Here is a 20975-nt window from a genome sequence, read left to right as displayed (position 1 = left end):
CGCGCCGGGCTCGGGGCCGCGCTCCCCGCCAAAACCTGCGGGGAAGCGCCGCCGCCGCTCCCTGTTCCCCCCGGGACAGCGGGACCCCGCTGGCCCCGGTCCGTCCGGTGGCTGCCCCCGGACAGAGCGGTGCCGTGCGGGGGCCACGGGGTCCCTCCCCGTGCCGAGGCGCGGGGGGAAGGAGCGGCAGCGCCGGCGGCGCCCGGGCCGCTGCGGTTACCTGCCCGGAGGGGCGGCGGGAGGTCGCCCCGGCGGCCGCGGGCGGTCAGCTCCCCGCAGCCCTTCTGTGGGGCTGGACGCGGACACGGGGCGCGGTCCAGAGCTTCTCCCGTGGGGAGTCACGCGGCCGAGCGCTCCCTGCGTGCTGGACGGACTTCATTTGGTGCCTGCTCCCCGCCCGCCCAGCCGGACCCGGGGCACGTGGAGCCCCGCTCCGCAGCGGGTCACTGGGCAGCGGCACGGGCGGTCCCTGCGCCTCCGCTCCGAGCCAGCGGGGAAAGCACCAGCTCCCAACGCCGCAGTTTTAGGAGCGTGCGGCTGGTCTGGAGAAACTTGTAGCCAAAATAATGCCAGCGCTGGTTGCGAAATGAGAGAACGAGGGAGCTCCCGGGTGAATTGAGGGAATAATGTGTTAGACTCCTTTAGCAGTTAAACTGAAGGAAACTTTAAGAGGCTTCTGTAAAGTTTTCTTTGAAGTGGCTGAAGTTTTGTACCTGCTCTCTGCATACTATTTTTATGCCCAGTTTGGAAAGAAAAATGAGTGGGTAAGTTTAATGTGTGAAGAAATGGTGTGGTTGATTATATTTAGGATCTGCTGTGACTTTGCTCTTGTTAGGCCTGTGATGCTCCTGACGCAGATAATGCTTATAAATAAATTATTTTGGAATATTTCTGTCCAGGACTGATGTAACATATTGAACAGCAGCCTTTGTGGAAAAAATGTCCTACTGTACCAAAGAGAGAGCTTGCTCAGGTATGTCTGTTATGGATTTGCCATCTGCTTCAGGAGCCTTATAGAGATAAAACAATTATCTCCAAGTAGCTTATCTCCAAGTATAGTAGTATTCTTGAACTGATTAACTTCTGGTGATGGTGCTTCTGTACCTTTCTAATCTACTCAGCCTTCTTTAGAAAACTTGGTTTTCTGTGGCAAAGATTTTATGATGATCATTGAGAGAGGGTATATAATGACTTTGGCTAAAAAAAAAGAATGCTGTGAATGCAGCATTGTTTTTAATTTCTAGCATCATGATGCAGGTTCAGAGATCTTCGAAGTTTCACACCCATAGGTAATTTTTTTTGGAGACCAGCAGCTTGTCAGTGAGTGTTTTGGCAGGATTGAAATATCCAGGGTAATGAGAGTCCAGGTAGCTATCATTGATGCCCCCCTATGAGAGCGCATATACAAATGCTGTCTTGTTGATTTAGCAGAGTTCAGAGTACTTTAATACAATTGAAGAGAAAAAAGGATAATATTCAACATATAGGAGTCAATTTTGCAGAGTGGATTTTATTGACTTTTTTGTTCCTTTTGCTTCTATGTGAGTCTGTTTTGCAATGATTGCAGGGAGCTCATCCTGGTGTGTTGGCTGTGTAAGGAGTGAGGTGTCTCTTTTTCTTCCCATGGTAAACCTTTAACTGTGTGTTCAGCCCATGGGAGGGCTGTACAGGTACAGACAGTAAAATTTGCACATGACCACTGATTTCTCCCACAGTCTTCAAGTTTTATGGGTTGGTGCAGGTTGAGGGAGAAAAATTTACCAGTTCCAGACATGTAGAATTGGTACAAAAGGAGGAGACCTTTAATGATTGCTTTTCAACAGGATTTGGGATAAGAATGAGCTTGTTCTAACTATAAAATGTGTGAAAAGACCATGAGGAGGCTGTAGTATCTTGAGTGGCAATGCTATTTTTTAATGCTTAAATGCTAACATCAAGTTTTCCCCCAGCATAATCAGGAGGGTGAGAAACATGTAAGGAAGATGAGAAGCAAAACAAAGATAAACTATTTCTTTTCACAGGCTATTCTTGACCTCTATAAGGACAGCTGGTTGTGGAAACTTGCCAGTTTTGTAGTCAGGCCAAAATGTCCTTGTGTAAGTTTCCCAGAGTAGTTGTTTGGGCTATCACTTGCTGAGTTACTTTTTTGGGTGTGAATTTTTACACTTCCAACCTTTTTGTGAAAAAATGATAGTTTAGCAGTCATCCACTGAGCGCTGGGAACCAGCCCTAGCGAACATTTGACTTTTTGTCTTTGCAGTCTTGGGGCACATTCCTCGATGGATTTTTCTCTGCTAATCCTGTTATTTCTTCAAAGTAGCTGCACCTCACTTTATTGTGTTTGCTACAGCTGTGGCTCATGGCTGACTTGTGAATGGAATGTGTCCCTTGTATTCCCAGACTTGGGAAATCAGATGAATAATCAGTTGATGATCTAACAGCATAGTTAAAAGAGGAGGACCATAGGCTTAAGGTTAGCTCTTTACACACAGTAAATCTGTGTGACAGGTTGGTGTTGGGGTTTTTTCCTGCTGGAGTATGGGATTGTGGTAGTTTGAGAGGCAGCAAGAGGCCTACAGCTGCAGGGGACTGCAGAAATTCAGGTGCTTTTTAAATATTACTAAATAAAGCTTAAATAGCCTCAACTATTTTTGAGTTGTGGCATAACTTCTCTGTTTCATCTTTAGGAGCACCAAGTGCTGAATAACTATCTTAAACTTAGTTGGAAAAAATCCCCAAATAACCACCAAAAAACCCAACCAAAACCAAACTACCTGCAACACCAAAAAAAACAAGGGGAAACATAAAAACCTAACCAAAGGGGAAAAAAAAAAAACCCAGAAAACTCAGACTAGCTAGTGCAGGGTTGACATACTTCATATCTGTGGTGGTGGTGTTTTTTGTTTTTTTTAAGGAGAAAAACAAAACATAGGAGCCTGTTTCCAGCATCCAATTTTATGATAATGTGTGCTATTTTATCTTGTTTTGGCATTGGGTAGCTTGTATTTACAAGGGAATTGTGGGGAAGAAGGAAGGAGACTCTTAATTAGAGTGAAGCTAAATATAATAACTTTTCTTGTACCCAGTAAGAAATACAGACCTGCCTTCCATGTTGAGCACACAGCTGTGTAGCACTTAGCTTTGTTAGACTGATTTTTGTTAGACTGATTCTTTTGCTTTTCTCCTTTTGAAATAAGAATTGCATGGTTTTAAATTCTTTAAAACAACCCAAACAAGTTGCATGCAGTTGTCTCAAAAAATATGTAAAGCCTTTAATAGGAAAAAGGTCCTGTTTGCTTTTTTTTTCTTTTTTTTGGGGACTTTTTTTTTTTAGGGCATTTTAAATTATGTAATACTTTAAAAAAATGAAAGCTAAGATGGGAGTATGTTTGAATTTGTAGTTGAAATCTGCACCAGCTTTCAGGGAGGCTGATGTGGACAAGTTATGGAGGAATGTGCTTGACACAATAAGGGGGAAAGGCATTTCCATAATTCCTGGGGCTTCTCATGAGAAGACAGAAAGGAAAGGGAAATGCTGATGAATGATATTTACATTACTGCTTTAGCATTCCTGGCTCAGGAGTTGGTAGTGGAGCCCTCATTTTTTCCAGGGAGAAATCTGAGTTATCTGTGTCAGTTTTCATATTCCCTTGCATTTCCTGTGGGTTTGATCCCCTCTGCTCTGCACAGCTGTGGCCTGTGATGATGGAGGAGAGATCTGAGCTCTTTTTCCCAAAGGTTTTGCTTCCTTACAGGCTCCTTTCTCCTCTAGTAAATATACTACTAATATAACGAGTAATTCAGTGGCACCATCTACTTAAGCATGGGTAATAAATGCATTTGATTAGCACCTGATGTAATAAAGAGTTGGTAGCATCAGCCACCTGTAAAATGGAGATAAGGCCTCCAAATTTGATTGACAGAGCTTAAACAGGGAAGGGAGATCAATGTTGTGATTCACCAGCTGTGTTTCCAGCCCTGGCATTGCTCTATTGTATGTGCTTACTCACATGTGAAAGCTCTGTGTAGCTATCCAGGTACTTGGAATTTTGCTCTGGCTTTGATATATGCATGATTTTGGAAATTTGGATGGAGGAAACTGGTAATTCCATGGAGGGCAGATTGCTGCCCAGTTGTACCAGTGGAGTAATGAATGTTGAGCATTAACTAAAGCATGAAACACATGGTATGTAGCAGAGAAATTTTCTATTGCAGTTGTTCTCTGGGTAAGTTTCTCAACTCCCTTCAACCCAAAGGTTACCTGACTGGTTACCAAAAAAAAAACAAAAACCAAAACACCACACAAAACTATTATGCAGTGTTTTCACAGCTGTTTTCTTTTACAACCAAACAAAAACTAGGCCATGCTTTGAATGCTTCTTCAAACTTTTAGTTCTTGTCATCTTGTTGTTGTCTTGTTTACTTATGTATGTTTATATGTATTACTTTTAGCTTTTATATCAATGTGTTTTCAGTTGTATCAGGCCACTTCCTGATATCTTATTGACAACAGATTGAGAAACTGCTGTAGCAAAAGCCTAGCTTGTAGGAAAAAGCTGATTTTCATTTTGTCTGCTTCCCAGTGTTCCGGGGGACCATTCCATACCTCATTTCTGTATCCACTTGCTGCTCTCTCTCTATAAACTTTACTAGATAATGATCTGCTGAAACCAAAGGGAATGTTCTCAAAATTAGCTGTTCTCCAGCAGAGAGTGCGTGATGGGAAGCGTTAAGTGTTCTGGTACAATGCATGTAAATCCTTTTACTGGCTGAACACAGGAGCTCATACCAATGAGTTCCCATTATTATCCACCATTCCTGGCCAGGGCTCTTGAGGCTGTTCCCAAACAGGCTCTTTAGTAAGTCAATGAGAAATGGGCTGAAGAACAGTTCCAATATATGTTGCTCTGTAGGGTTAGTGTTGATGCCATGATAAGCATTTCCTAAAGCAGGTTAACAGCTGTTCCCAAGTCATTTTATTGTGTTCTCAGACCAGTGTTTGTGGGTGTAGATTCACTCTGAGTAACTGTCTTGCTGCTACCAGACACACTGAGGTTATTAATTAAACAGTAATTATTCAAACTTGTTTGCATGGTTGTCTGGTTTGTGTGATTTCACACATTTAGACAAGGTTGAGGTGTAAAGAAGCTACAGAATATTTTAGGGAGAGCCAAGAGTGTGAACTGCTGATAAAGAGAAGGCATGTTCTGCAGGTGATTTTTAGTAAGCAAATTTAGAGAATAAAATTGATTAAAAACTGGGGAGGCATTATCAAGAAAAGAGCAATGTGGCTGAATTGTCAAAGGTCTGTGGAGTCTTGCCTGGTTGGGCATCACTCTGTGGATGGCTAGTGGGGTTCAGATCTGCAGTGAACCTGAGAGTTCTCAGCATCAGTTTGATTCTGGGTCTTACAGATGAAACAGTGAGGGTTTCATGGTATACCCTACTCATCTTTTCTCCTCATACCTATCTTTTTCTTTGTCCTTGACAGACAATGCTGAGCCCCAGTGCAGGGACTGGTTTGTGCTGTTGGTTGTCCAGCAGAAAGATGGGAAGCAGAGACAGTGAATAGGCAGGAGGTGTGTCAGTACAGATTGGCATTGCTTGAGGAGTTAGTTGGGGTGCATTTTGAGTAACCCCCTTTTGGGGAGGCCTCTGCAACATCAGCCAGAGGCTGAGCATCACAGAAGTCTCTGGAATTCTCTGGAGAGATGGATCTGTGTGCATCAGAAGAGTAACAACATCTGCTGTCCTGTGTCGTATTTCATTGATGTGTCTTGAGCAGTTAAACCCAAGAATCACAAGTGTGGACACACAGAGAACTGCTGCTCTGGATATCCAGGATGCCTTGTGCTGTACAGATGTTATCACTTCATCCAGCAGTATCCCATGTCAACACTGAATTAGCTTGTATAATTTTACTGGAAATTTCTGGCAGGTAGCTGGAAAGTTTTAGAAGCTGCTACATAGGTGGGGTTAGCAGGTGATATATCCATTAAAGCAGAGGTGTTACAACTTGCTGCTCTGAGTCACATTAGCAGGAATCTGAAGCCTGATGAGGCATGTGGGATAAGGTCATTTGTCCTGGATTTGGTTTGGTTTCATTAAGCCATTTTATGGAACAAATGGCAAAGTGTTATGAAGTCATAAATCCGAGGAATTAAAAATTGCATGTTTCCCCCATTTATCAGGGCCGAGGGCAAATGAAGGAGTAGGTGGGAAATCCTTATCAGGAGGAGGTCAGGGCTTCAAAGTTAAGGATAGGACTTTTTGTCTTCCTTGAGTTAATCTGTTACCCAGTTAACAACTTTTTTTAACCATGTATCAAAGCTTAAAGAGACGCTTCTTGCTTCTCTACTGTTACTGTGTTCACAAAATTGCAGATATATTTAAGAACTTCTGCACAGTGGCAAGGAAGGGATAATGAATCCTACCTGGCTTTTCTAGGTACTTTTCATCAGTGGATTTGACTTGCTTTATGAAAGAGCTTGTTTACAGTTTGCCTCTTACAGAGAGGAGGCAACCCACCTGCTCCAGAGTGGAGAGCAGAACTCAGGTTGATCAGATTATCAGATCCTGGGGTTGTACCCACATTTTTAACACTATTTCCTATGTGTGGAATGGGTAGAAAATAAAAGATGGCTTTGAGAAACAATGTAAGCTTAGTTTACAGTCACATAATAGATGTAGTTATGAAGTCAGGTTGAGATAACAAGCTGCAAGAGTCACTTGATAAGAGAACACTCTGAGTCATCAGCTTTGCCCCTTCTTTGATGTCATTTGTCCGCTGGGGCCACATTCTTAAGTCTTTTTTCACTTGTGCATCTCTCTGAGAATCAGTTGCTGTCCAAAGCCTGCCGAGATACAGCCAAATTTACTGTCAAAAGCTGTTTGTTTTCTAGCTACAAGCAGTGGAAGAAAATAGGTAGGTTTGAAGGATTTTGCCACATCTTGCTGTGATTAAAGAATTGTCAGGTTGGTAGCCCTTATTAGGAACCTTTTCCCTCTGCTTTGGACTTAAGTATGTTGACATAGTAAATTATTGTAATTCACGCTCACTGTAGCACACTGTCAAAGAGTTTCATAAACTATTGTCAAATGAAGTGTCTCCTTCCTTTGTAATGATGTGCAAAATTAATGGATTAAATTTCTGCAGCATGGTAAAATGACACATTTTTTGTTCCTTCCATGAGTTGTTCTAGGCAGGATCCAAAAGCGCTGAGCAAGGGTTTCGTTCATTTTGGCAGATCCTGCTGTGGTGGGAGCTGGACAGACAGGAAATGCAGGCCTCTTAGCTGATTCACAGAACAAATTTGGCCTGTGATCCTTTGCTTAGTGGAGATGTCTCTCTGACTCGATATAATTGGTGCTGCTGCTGGGTGTTGTGAGCAGGGAGGTACCAGCGATGTGAACGTGTGTGGAGCAGCATAACCTCTCAGGGGAGTGGCTTGCCTGGGCTTCTGGTTGTGTTGCACCACTCTGGGAGTATCAAGCAAAGGAAGAGAATATTTCGAGGCTACTTCTTTTACTGTATCTTATCAGGTCTACTGTTTTTTCCCTTTTTATCTTCTAGACTTGGCAAAGCCTCCAGTAAATGAACCAAGGGAGCCAGAACAGTTTCTAATGCAGACGCCCCAGGGAAATCCACTGCTGCTTTCCCACACCCTACAAGAGCTATTGAGCAAGGACAGTGTGCAGGTGGAGCTTATACCTGAGAAGAAGGGCCTTTTTCTGAAACATGTGGAATATGAGGTTTCCAGCAAGGTAATGTGAACAAGCTTTGGTGAGCATGTATCCTCCTAAGAACGTGTGTGCAGTTTCTGCTGGCAAAGTCCTGAGTGATTTAGTTGTGCTGGGTGGTGCTGGGTTTAAGGAGAACAGTTTTATGAGTTGATTTTTAATGCAGTAGCACTGGTCCTCCCTGACTTGGGAGCATGGAATGTCTAACTGAGCTGTGAAGGATGGTCTGCTATTTCACTTGCTTGAAACCTCAGCTCTGTACAAAAGCAGGTGTATGACAATGAGAACAGAATGGTTTTATAACAAATCAATGTAGGTAGCTGGGTATTTCAAACTGTTCTGAGCTAGTGAAGAAATTGTATTGGCAGTGCAAAAAAAGCCCCAAAACTCGTGGAGGTGCTGCTGTCTAAGGTGTGCATTGATTTATCCCCCTTTGTTAACTGCAGCGATTCAAGTGCTCAGTGTACAGACGATACAACGACTTTGTGGTGTTCCACGAGATGCTGCTGCAGAAGTTCCCGTATCGCATGGTGCCAGCACTGCCCCCAAAGAGGATGCTGGGAGGTAAACCTGCTGCTTCATTTTGCACTGGAGGGGTTTTGCTTCAAAAGCAAAATTGCAAGCGCAATCAAGGAAATACTGTTGAAAAACAATGTTTAAAAGATCGAAAGTCTTGGCTTCTGCTTGCCTCAGACAACAACTTTGAGGTTATAATACACGATTTGGAGATGTGAATTATTGCCATGCTAGAAATTCCTGTAGGTGAGAGATGAATGCAAAATTTCAGTGGGGTTTCTTCCTGTGGAATTTCAGTATCTAATGATTTTTCTTAATAAGACTTTAGGTGTAATTCTACACACGAGCATGGCAAAGTTGCAGGTGTTGCTTCTCAGAAAAACAGGTTGTGATCATCATTGTTCAGTGGTGAACTTGACAGTGTTAGTTTACCAGCTGAATTCAGTGATCTTAAAAGTTCTTTTTCAACCTAAATGGAACCAGTGTCAGTTCATTCAAGTATACTTTAGCAGTTAGGCTACAAACCAAGAAGTATTCCCAAGACAGAAAGCATTTCAAAGCTCCTTCAGGAACATTTTTTCATTTATCTCAAATATTGACACTGGTTTTAAGCGTTTATTATTTCAAAAGCTGTATACCTGTATAAAATCCTGTCTTGTTTAATACTTGATCTATGAAAGAACAATCTTTTTTTCAGTGTCTTCTCTCCTGCCCATGGTGCTAAACTCACTGTGTTTCAACAAATAATTGATTTCAACCAAAGAGTCCATGTATTGCTCCAGTAAAGCAGAATTGGTAAACAGTGAGCAGAGCAGGGTGTATAGTGAACTGGAGCAAAGCAAAATCACATCCCTGAAAAGCTTCAATGGTCATAAATTCTTATGATGGAATGTAAATTGCGAAGAGCTTTTTGGGGAGGTTGTGCAACCCGTGTGTGAATTTAACCTGATTTAGTGTTCTCAGCCAGAATTTCCACTTCATGCAACACCTGTGAGCAAAGAGACCTTCTCTGACTAATCTCAGTGGACAGAGGATGCTTGTAAAGAAGCTCCCAATATCTATCACTCCTCAAGGACTGTTATTTCCTTGCATTGCTGGTGTGTTGATACTTCCCTGCATTCACTGGTGCATTTCTTCCCACACATATCATAACTTTAGGAAAAAAACTGATAGGATTAGCTCCCAGACTGTGCTAGGAGAACAGTTCTAATACACTGCAAAGCTGTGATAAGACAGAGAGTGCTGATTGCCTTTAGTCCAGTGACTGCATATAGGAAAGCTGTGGAAGTGGGCTTAATGGAAACAGCAAACAGGAAAAAGGAAAGGGAATGGGTAGTTCTTGTTTCTGAGTAAATTAATGGACTGACAAATGGCATTGCAGGACACAGGATTTGATGGATTAGTATAGAAGTGTGACTCTTGGAGCCTCCAAGTCCCAGAGTTGGATGGGCAAAGCTCTGTGCTTTGTCCTTGGAGGGCCCCTCTGCTGAGTTACACAGCTCTCAGTGGGGGTCTGCTCCCCTCCATCTCTCAGGTGGAGATGGGTGACCTGCTCTGCTCGTTTGGAGGACAGCAACCATCTGAGGAAGATCCTGTGGGAAGTGTGTACAAAACTTCAGAAATGTCCATGTAGGTTAAATGTGAGCAAAGAAAAATCAAGATCTGCAGCCCCAATGGCAGAAAAATTGAGTTGGTGGGCAGTGCTCTACTGAGAATCACACATGGGAATCCTCACAGCCAGCAAACTGCCACCTTAAAATGGTGGGAAAAGAGTAAAAATCCCTCATGATATGAGAGTATTGTCATAGGCAAGGGCATTCCTTTAATTTCTTTCTATGCTGCTTTCTTCTCCTTTAATATTTAGTTTTATTTTTTATTGTTCCTGAAAAACTCCAGGAACTTTGATTTACTTCCTTACTGCAGTTATTGCCAGATTGAAAATCTTCCTGTTTCAGCAAGAGGAGCAGAATATTTCTGGTTTGACAAGTAAAGACTCTGGATGGATGTACTGCAGATTGCTGTGCAATTCTTCCAAAGTACTTTTTGACATCTTGCATGAAAAGGATGGATGCTGATCCCAGAAGCCCCAAACAGGCTGTGGAATTGATTCAGAGGAAGAAGAATCTCTGTAGGCCCACAGTTTGCAAGTGGAGGTTTCAGGCCTTAGGTTTGGTTGTTTGTCCTTCCTCCCTGACCTCACCTGTGGAAATAACCATGAGTCATGTGTATGCTGGATTTTGGTAAGAGGCAAAGATGCTTGATGGAATATTTGTTCAGGTGGTCAGTCTGAAAGGTCTGTTTTTGTGAGCTGACAGACTATAGGTAGTCATTCTTTGGGTTTTGTTGCAGTGCTTTCTTTTTACTTTCTGAGATGTAATGTGAGGGGCATTAATTGGAATTTCATGTTTCTTCCTGCAGCTGATCGTGAGTTCATAGAATCGAGGAGGAGAGCGCTGAAGAGATTTATAAACCTGGTGGCTCGACATCCCCCCTTCTCAGAGGATGTGCTCTTGAAACTCTTCCTGTCCTTCAGTGGCTCAGTGAGTGTTAGCAATAGTCCTGAGCTTGCATGTCTTGCTGTAGCTGCCTCGCTGGGCACAGCGTTCAGAATTGCTGTTAACCTACACAGGTTTGCTCCCTGGGATGAGGAGAATTTTCTCTCAGTAGGTGTTTCCACAGTGGAAAGTGGAAGGTAATTTCACTCAGTGCCAGGAATGTAGTATTTTGAAAATTATAACTGTTCTTAGGGGAACAGAGATTATGTTTTTCCTTAAACTAAACTTAACCTAGGTAATTCTGTATCTGCTGAGTTGTGCTTTGCTGCTGCAATATATCTGAGACCTGCCTGAACTGCCTGTGTTTTTTCATAGTCCTTTCACACTCATTTGATTCTATATTTCCTCCAGGATGTACAGAATAAGCTAAGGGAGTTGGTCCAAGGAGTAGGAGATGAATTTGTGACTTGCAGATTAGCTACCCAGGCCAAGGTATGTATATGAATTTATTGCAATGTGTTGTTCTGGTTTAAATGGCTTTCTTTTCCAGGTGCTTTAGTTAGGGCATTTGTGCAGTGATGGAGACCTTAGGTAGGAAACAGTTGTTTCCAGACTTTGAAGGACTTGTAATTTTATTGAAAAGGTCAAATAAACTTTTGACTCTGACATTTCTAGCTAAATTCTGTCTCATGAATATGATATAGATTAAACAATTAATCCTGTTCAGAACATGTTTCTCTGTAATTACTTGTACTTGCATAACAAACAAATGCACAAATTGCACAATTTAAAAGTTAATGTCTAGATTGATGTCTTTCCCTTGTGCTCGTGCCCTCATTCTGTCTGTTGTCCTCTCCTTGTGGGAGAGCAATTTGGACTGTTATGGAAAAGTTAGTTATAAGTTCTCCATATATCTGCTTATCCCAGTGATTAGTGCCATGACAAGTTTTAAGTACACATCCACTGTGTTCATTGAGCAATTTCAAAGCAAGTTGTTGTTCAGGTTCCTGCAATGCTTGCAGAAGGTTTTGCAACTGGAGCTTAATTCAGGCTTTTACCAGTGATAAACTGGTCAAAACAAAAATGCTGAAATTTCAGTTCATGCTTGACTTTCCTGGGCTGGGAGTTACCGGTAGGATCAGATCAGAACTTGTGAGCTTGAAACCTCACAAACCCTCTTTTAACTACATAGGAGAATTGCAGATTTTGCCAACTCTGTCTGTGCTGGGTATTTGAACCACTTTTTGCCTCTGCAAATTAGGGCTGTTTGTGTGGCATGTGACTTGGACACCTTAATGGGAAGCTGATCTCTGCAGAGTTGTTAGAGCACAGTGGGAGAGAGTGAGCGCAGGAGGGAAGCCTGTCCCTCTCTGCAGACTGTGGTTTGCCTCTGATCTATCCACCAGTAATCCCTCTGTACTCCTTCAGGACTTCCTCCCAGCTGACATTCAGGCCCAGTTTGCTGCCAGCAGGGAGCTGATCAGAAATATTTATAACAGCTTTTATAAGCTCCGGGACCGTGCGGAGAGGATCGCTTCCCGAGCCATCGATAACGCCTCCGACCTGCTCATATTTGGGAAGGAGCTAAGGTAGGTTTGGGGGAGCAGGGCTTGCTGATGTGCACATTTCTGTTGTTAGTTTAGAACTCAAAACTGTTGTAAAGTTTACCTGCAAATGGTTTGGTAAAAATGTGTATTTCAGTGAATGCTGTAGTACTTAATCAATTTTCCTTCTGTAAAAGAAGGAAATGCTCACTTTCCACTAGGGCTGCATTCCCTAGAGTGTGAGGAAAGAAAACAGAAATACTTTTACATTCAGGTATTTGTGTTACTGTTTCTCTCCCCAGTATGTATACAGTTAACTCAGCATTTTTTTGCATCCTTTTCGTGATGGGACAGTAGTAGCTCAGCACTGTGAGCTATTTAGACAGGTCTGAAACTGCTCTCTGCAAATAACTTTATCTACTCAGTGGAATTTATCTCCTAGATGTGACCATTGCTTATCTCCTTCCAGTGCTTTGGGCTCAGACACTACCCCACTTCCTTCCTGGGCTGCTTTGAATAACAACACATGGGGGACTCTGAAACAAGCCTTGAAGGGTCTGTCTGTTGAATTTGCACTTCTGGCAGATAAGGCTGTGCAGCAGGTGAGTCCTTTACTTTTGTCTTTTTTTTCCATTTTTTAAATTTTTATTTATTTTTTTATATTATTTATTTTTTTTGTAAATGAATGAGGTACACTGCTGCCCTAAATTTCATCTTAAATGATGAGCTCTGTGGACATAAGCCCTTCAAGAGTTAAGAGGGAGATTGCAGTCCAAACTCACATCCTGAACTAACAGCCTGCCTGTTCAAGCTTGTGTGAAATACCTGGACTGTGTTTAAATGGGGAAAAAATGTAACAGGCAAGGGAAAGGAAAGAAAAACCTGCTTTCTTTCTTAATTTTAAATTGTTACTGCACACATTAAGTTCACTACTAGGGTGAGCTGTCCAAAAGTGCTGTGTTCCATTTTATTAATCTGCTACAGGGAACCCAGAATAATTTACTTCTGAATCAAATTTTGACATTCATGTACTTAAACATTACATGAGAATCATTCAGACAGAAGCACCACATTCTGCTCTGAGTATACAGTGTGGTAATGACTGTCAGAATGATGTGAGAACACAACACTCTGGGAAGGAAAAGTAAGAGTTTTGTCTTCAGTGCTCTTCATCTCATTGTGTTTAAACACTCAGTGTGCCTTTGTAGATCAGTCAGGCCAGGTCTCTTTCTCTGGAGTTTACGCTCCAGAGAACTCTATTGATACAGGAAGAAAAGAGGATTTTGTAAAATAAAAAAAACTGGTAGTAAGATTTGTCTTGGTGTCTCGTCTCTGCCTTCTGATGCATGAACTATTATGGGGAACATGCAGGTATTCAGAGTTTTAATGGATTAGTTACCTTGTAGGAAGGGAAGATGAAAGATTGGAGGAATCTGCAAAAGCAAGAAATTCCAGGCAGAGTGAGCTGAAAGGACTGACACGCAGGCCTGTGACACCAACTCCTTCTGTTCTAATGAGTTGGAAAAGCTGTTCCTGCCTCAGTCAGGTCTTTGTTCTGCACACTGAAGATTAAACACTCCAGTGCCATCCGGGAGATTTTTGTTGCAGTTGTGTAAGCACTGATGTGCCCTGGAGAGAGCAGTGAGAGCCTGCATGGTGTGGGGGGGTGAAGGGCTGTGATGCCAGGCTTACGTAAAATGTACTTTTTCCTTGTTTTCTAGGGTAAACAGGAAGAGAATGATGTGGTGGAGAAGTTGAACCTTTTCCTGGATTTACTCCAGTCCTATAAAGTGAGCTCTGCTGTTCTGCCAACAAGAAAGTTGTTTAGAGCAAGCTTGTGCTCTTTAGAGGGTGTAACGCCAACTGGGTGGAAAACTGTCTGTGAGGCCAGTTCAGAGGCAAACTGGGCATCTGGCAGAGGCAGGGGAGTGGCTGTTGGCCATAAGGAGCTCTGTAGCCTTCCTGATCAGCTCATCTGATGATGAGAACTTGCCAAAGAGCAGACTCTGCAAGGAATTAAAAAATATGACTGGTTAAACTGTATGGATCAGCTTACTTTTTGTTTTTAGATTTGGCTGCTTTTGAGTCAAAGCAGTGAACTAGATTGCTACAGATTTGCTCATGGGGACAGGAGTTCAGTTATGAATGAAAGGGTTTTGTTAATACTAATATTCTGGTCAGCTGTATGCAGCAGCCTCTCCTGACATTCCCAGGCCAGGACTGAATTTGAAGGACTTGAACCAACACTTTAATTAATTGCCAGCACTTAACACTGAGAAGGTCAGAAAAGCTAAGAAGCCTGATAAGATCCAAAATGTTGGCAGAAGTGATGCACCAGGTTGCCTCTTAAGCCCTCTGGTCTGGGTTCAAGGAGTTCTGTTTCTTATATTCTTAGCTACCAGCATTTTTTGACCCTCTTGAAAACAAAGGAGCAAAAATCTGCAGCATAGAAATGACACCAAGTGTGACCACATGTGTGTGTTCCTGATGTACTTGGCTGTGTGTTTGCTGACTCTTGGCTCCCCATGGACCTGCTGTTTTCTTTTCCCATAAAGGACCTGTGTGAAAGGCACGAGAAGGGGGTATTGCACAAGCACCAGCGAGCGTTGCACAAGTACAGCATGATGAAGAAGCAGATGATGAGTGCCACTGTACAGAACAAAGAGCCAGAATCAGTGGAGCAACTGGAGTCTCGGATTGTGGAGGTAGGGCAGGCACCTGGCAGAGCAAAGGGTGGGACTGGGCTCTATTGGTGCTGTTCTGTAACTCAGTCATGTTTCCAGAGAGTTTTTGGACTGAAAGGGTAGCCTGTGCTTTGGGAAATCTGTGCCACGTGGCAAATGTGTTAGTTTTCCTCAACACTTGTTACTGGCTCTCCAGCACTGTGTCATTTGCAGGAGCTGTGGGAAGCAGCAGTCTGTGTGATGGAAAGGGCAATTGCTGTTGTATCAAATGGGTCCAGGAACTGCCCTTGTTAGGTTTTTGGTATGTGTTTGAATTGCTGGTATGGGGAGGAATGCTGTTTTCTCCTGTTTCTCCTTTCTCCCATCCTCTTCCTGGTCACTGAGTTCCTCTTCTTGCAGCAAGAAAACGCAATCATAACCATGGAGCTGCGGAATTACTTCTCCCTGTATTGCCTGCATCAGGAGACACAGCTCATCCACATCTACCTGCCTCTCACATCTCACATTTTGGGGGCCTTTGTCAACTCCCAGATTCAGGGTCACAAAGAGGTGAGTTGTAGACTGTGTCCTTTTTCCCAAAATAGAAAAAAGAATTTGAATATATTTGTTTTCACCCACTGGCCTTCATCCTCTAATTTGTGCAGTTAGGCTGTCTTGTAATTTAGGAAGTTACTTGAGGTTTTTCCAGTTTGGGTGAGGATCAAGGTTGGCCTCTAACACCTCTAGAAGAGGGTATTGTCTTGCATCAAGTTTTCTCCTTTTTTTCCCTCATCTGTAGCTGGCCTTACCCTGTGAGTAGCTGAAAAAGATCCATTAAATCTCTCCTCTGTAATGAACGATGCATGTTTGCTAGATTAATCTGGATTTTTGCTGAGCTACACAGAAATTGTATGACCAGAAAACTTTCCAGGTTTTGCTCTAAAACTTAGAAGTTCCCTTATGTTAACCCCTAAATATGGCCTTTAATATTCCCCGTATACAGACTTTCTTGCTTTGGTTATATTAGAAAAATCTCCTTCAGCTCCCTTCCATCCCTTCAGTGAAGGAGTTTGATGAAGGGAATTCTCCCTTCTGTACAAGCTCAGGAGAATGTTCATGGAGCTGCACATAGCACTGGTCTAACAGGAACAGTCTGGGTCCACTCAACTTCCTGAAAATACTTCAGCAAATTTGTATTATGCTTCTGAGTGCCCGAGACTGCTGCTAGCATTGTGTGTGGTGAGATTGTTACCTGCTGCGTGGTCATGTCTGCTTCCTCTCCTTCTCCACTCACAGATGAGTAAAGTTTGGAATGAATTGAAGCCGAAGTTGAGCTGCCTTTTCGTGGGATCCAGCAGTGTGCCAACTCCACCACTGTCACCTCCAGAGGGAAACTTCTTTTCCAGTTAATTTTCTGAGCATCCCATATGGAGCAAGAAGGGCAATCAACGAAGGGGTGGGACCTCTACCTCCAATGAATCCTCCAAACAGCTATTTTTATTTTTTTTTTTTTTAATATTGCTGCTTTGAGCTGCTCTCTGATTTAGACAGACTGGATGTGGGGCAGAACATATGGATATAGAGACAATTTTGTAATTTTGCAATGCCCTGGGGCAGAGCTGATGTCTATTATCCTGCAGACACTCCTCATGGGGCCGGGATATGGCCTGGCACAGCGAGTGCTGCAGTCTTGTTGCTGAGGCCTCTGCATCTTGTACTAACAGTCCTCCAATCATGTTTATCTGCAGCTGTGCTGACACATCTCTGCACGTCTCTGAAGTGCTGAGATGAGCAGGATAGCTGAAGCACTTGCTTGTAGTGGAGATAAATTGCTTTTTATGCCATGGAGGGCCTGTGTTAGGGATGTGTGTGCATAAGGAAAGCTGAAAGCCATCCCCCATCCCATTGTAGGTGTCTGGGTCTGATTTCTTACTGCTAGACCTTAGCACAAAATGAATGAAGTGGTTGGATTTCGTAACCCAGCTGGGCAGGGGTCAGTGCTGCTGTGTGACAGGGATTTTCCTGATGGTGCTGGATGGACTGTATTGTCAGTGTGTTTCCCTTCATGGTTGCAGGGCAGCCTGGGGACTTGCTCATATTTTTCATATTGGGGCCAAAGACAGCTGGGTTCAGGAACTCAGAGGAGTTTGCCTGGCATAAATGAGAAAATAATTGACTAAAACACTCCTTCATTGTAAACCACTTGTGCTACAGGAGCAGAACAGCTACAAGGTAGCTTGTTTATTTCTTCTGGAGGTTCTGACCTCAAAGTGGTGAGTTCAGATCTGTTGGAGAGCTGCTGACCCGAAGGCTGGTGCTTTTCTTGGTGTAATATCAGAAGTATCCTGTTGCACCAGCAGGCTGGAACACAGTGCTGATAAAATTCATTAGCAAAAATTCAGTATTATCAGGATGTTACTGTCATTCTTCCTGGCTGTGGGTAGCATTGCAGTGTTTTTGTTTGTGAAGGAGAGTAGACAATGAAGTGAAAGTTCTCATCTCTAAAAACACCACAGCCCTTGGTAATGGGGTATTCAGAATGGTTTGTGGTTGTGATAAAGGGACTAAACATTCTCCACTTTGTATCTCCAGTGGCTTTCCCTCGGGAGGCAAAGGGGAGAACGTGCATGTTGTGTTACCTCAGGGGAAGTGGTGCACATCCTCCAGAGAAACTGATAAACTGCACATGTCTGCAGCAAGACTCTGTGTGTGAACAGGACTCCCTGATCCTGACTTCTCTGGGGCCAAAATAGCACCCAAAGGGGAATTTGTGACTTGGCTTCTTAGCATTTTCCTCAACTGGGTAAAAAAAGGAAGCACATTAACAAGGATGTGCTTGCTGTTAAATTGGAACCAGTACAGTATTTTCCCAGTGGGGAACTTCCTCTTTACCAGGAAGTATATTTAAATCCTCCAGTCACAAAAGTTATTTTGTTTTTTTTTTTGTTTGTTTTTTTTTTTTAATTTAGAAATTTCAGTGCAACATGAAACTCTTCCTAGCCCAGCTGGAAATTCTGGATTAGTTTCTTCAGCTAGGAGCAAGATAAGTTATTTGCCCAGTTTCAGGAGACTCAATAACCATTACTCACACTCCTCAAAATGGAGTAAATGCACTGCTATGGGTGAATTCCTTGACTGCTGGGCCTTAAGCAGTGTGTAGCCAACCTTGCACAGAATGCATTAAGAGCTTTTTCCAACAATTCAAACGTTAACTCACTTTCCTCCTGCACATAGGCCTTGTCCAGTGAGACAGATGAACTGCAAATGGCTGTGACAGATTTGATTCTCTCCTGGAGATTTCCTAAGTGATGCAGAAGAAATTCTGCTCACAAGCTGGAGCAAACTGTCAGGGGAGAGAAATGTTTCTCCAGTCCAGTTACAGAGAAGATATCATCTCAGGCATGGCACAACAGGTTTTTCTGCTTGACCTTGTGTTGATTAGGGATACGGTTTGTGGTTCAAGTGTGGGAAGTGTGTTACCAGACTTTTCTATGCTCTTTGCTCCTGGCATTATCTGAAGGTGCTGGCTGGTTATGGCTGGCTCAGTCTCAGCACCCATCCTCCCTCATTTATCTTTGCCTGATGTGGTGAACAGTAAATTTGAGAAAATACTCTATGTTTTGGGGCAAGATCTGATAATTTATGATGAGTCTCATATGTTACTTGTTTGACTGGGCAGTGTTCTATAGGAGTGCTTGCAAAGGACTAGGCTGAATGGAACTTTGCACTTCTCACTTCTAGAAAAAAATACAATTTTGAACTTGATTTAAAATCAAAAAACAGCCCCTCAAAAAGCAAACATCAAAATGACATTAGGGCTTTAAAATAACTCCTCTTTCCTGTTCATGTTCAAGCACAAATTGTACAGTCTTAGTGCAGAGACTGTAACAATGATGGAGACCCAACAGGACCTATAAAGAAACTGATATTACATTGTTTTGAGAAACACTCCATTCCCCCATTGTCAGCCCTTGTGTCTTTGAGGAGAGTTTTGGGGATGGGCTTTTCCTGTTTTGGTTTTACTCTGTTCACCAGGTATTTGAGAACTGAGGCCCAGTATTCTCAAAGCTGATCCAGCCGCTGGCACTTTCAGAGTTTATTTCATACTGGACTGCCAAGCTTCTGTCTCATTCCTAAACACACCCAGACACTATTTCATACAACCCTTAGTTTGCAAACCTTTCTTCTGGGAGACTGGTCAGTGTGCAAATAGCACTGTTTGTTTACCTCAATGTGTGAGGGATTTCCTTACTGTCTTTGTTATGTTCGGTTTATGGATCTGTCAGACTTGGAGGGCAGCATCAAGCACAGCTTCCTTCCTCCAGAGGGAACTCAAAGGAATCTGTCAAGCTGACTTCAGCTGTCTGTCTGCCCTAGCCAGTGTGGGGAAAACAGTTGTAGTTACCTCTGTGCTCTTGCCTTCTGCAGTAAACACTAACCATGTCAGACTAACTGGGGAGTGCGTGCTGTCTGTCTGAGATCTGATGTTCCTGTAAGATGCAGTGCCAAAGTGTTAATGTGTTTTTGTGAGTGGAAGCTTTTCTGTGTGTGCTTGAGGTCAGGGGACTTTCATGTGTTCAAAGGAGTGATGGTAGAAAAGCCTTCAGTGTCTGTCAGAGCAGTCCTGGAGGTACCAGGGTAGTCAACACCTGAGACCCTGAAAGGCTGCCTGAAAATTGTTCTCTGAAAAGGGCTCTGTTTTGTCACTCCTGAGGACTTCTTCCTGCTGTGAAGTGGGAAGAAATATACAGGCTTTTTTGTCAGTATCGTGTTGAAAGGCTCAAAACTCTATTTACAATACCTTAAATCTTTGATCCTTCTTTCCCTCTCCTTCCATCTTCCCGGCTCGTAACATGTTCAGTGGTGCCTTGCTACATTCCAGTGCTTTTAACTATCCTTTAACCATGCAAGGGTCTAATTCCTGGAAATTGTAACAGGCAAATTCACACTCTTCAGTTTGTGCTGTTTACTAAAAGACCAAGATCACCAGCTGGGGACAGAACTTACTTAAACTGTGTCAGTCTCACTGCAGCAGCAGCAGTAACATCCCAGCTCTTTGACATGAGTTAAAAATCAGGCTTGGGGAAGGCACCTTCCTGAAAGGACTCACCTGACTGCAGACAGGGAATAACAGAGAAGTGCAAGCCTGAGCCACACTTGTTCTTTTCCTACCCAAACTCCTGGAGGAACAGAAAGTAATTCTGTGATTGTCACATGCTGTCTCTCACCCAGCAATTTATGGTTTCCACCAGGAAATAAACCAAGGTATCTAACAGGTATTGGCTGCCAGTCATTCCCTTTCCTACCATGCAGTAAGGTCCTGCACTCTGTAAAAGCTGCCTGTCCTTTTAAGGGGTGCTTATTCTATTTGTCTCAAGCCATTCTCTCTGTTAGAGCAGCCAGGAACCCTCACTGCCAGGTCAGAGGCAGGTATCAAAACCTCTGTAAATAAGTGCACAAAAGGGAAAGTAAAGTTTTAAGGTGTTAATTCATCCTCCTGAGTCTGAGCTGTGGCTTGCTGAGCAGATGAAGAAGGATGTTTTTGAGTGGTATAAATTTTTCAAAACTGCTGGAAGGAGACAAGAAACAAACACAGTTCAGAGGGTGTGAATTTTGCCTGCCTGGAATATCCTGTATCTTTGCTTTGCTCAAATAGCCTTATGTATGAAGCACTTTATTCAAATGCAGGAATTAAAGAACTATTACTACAGCTGGTAGACTGGAAATGTTTACAGATCCTACGTTACAGTCCAAGATTCTATCTGTAAGTATTATATGTCTGTAAAAGTGTTTGAAAAAAGAAGAAAAAAATATCCAAAACCTTATGTAAGGAGTTACATATGTGATGTGTTATTTCTGGCATGGCTGGATTAAACTTTTGCTGCCCACCATGCTGGGTTGGGCTGACATCAGTGCTGAGCAGTCACCTGCTCCTGCCCTGGGACAAAGCCTGCAGCCCTAGGGGATGGCACTTTGCAACAGCAACTTGCTAGAAGTTGAATTTTTTCAGAATATCT

The 20975-nt window shown here is 43.0% G+C and overlaps 1 protein-coding gene across 2 annotated transcripts; it reads left to right on the top strand.

Annotated features, from left to right (window-relative positions):
• The first annotated feature begins 445 nt into the window (after positions 1 to 445).
• Positions 446 to 20849, top strand: SNX8 (sorting nexin 8). 2 transcript variants are annotated; one of them, XM_015643096.3, is made up of 11 exons: positions 446 to 764; positions 7574 to 7764; positions 8187 to 8304; positions 10675 to 10796; positions 11163 to 11243; positions 12180 to 12340; positions 12765 to 12897; positions 14017 to 14085; positions 14851 to 15000; positions 15379 to 15528; positions 16255 to 20849. In XM_015643096.3, the coding sequence occupies exons 2-11, from the start codon at positions 7624 to 7626 to the stop codon at positions 16366 to 16368; spliced, it is 1239 nt and encodes a 412-aa protein (XP_015498582.1). In that variant the 5' UTR covers positions 446 to 764; positions 7574 to 7623; the 3' UTR covers positions 16369 to 20849. The 2 variants fall into 2 exon arrangements, with proteins under 2 accessions (XP_015498582.1, XP_033373779.1); XM_033517888.1 differs by lacking the exon at positions 446 to 764 and adding an exon at positions 878 to 973.
• Positions 20850 to 20975: the final 126 nt, after the last annotated feature.

Source organism: Parus major, chromosome 14, assembly GCF_001522545.3.
Source record: "Parus major isolate Abel chromosome 14, Parus_major1.1, whole genome shotgun sequence".
NCBI lineage: Eukaryota > Metazoa > Chordata > Aves > Passeriformes > Paridae > Parus > Parus major.
This window is presented reverse-complemented; position numbering and strand designations above follow the sequence as displayed.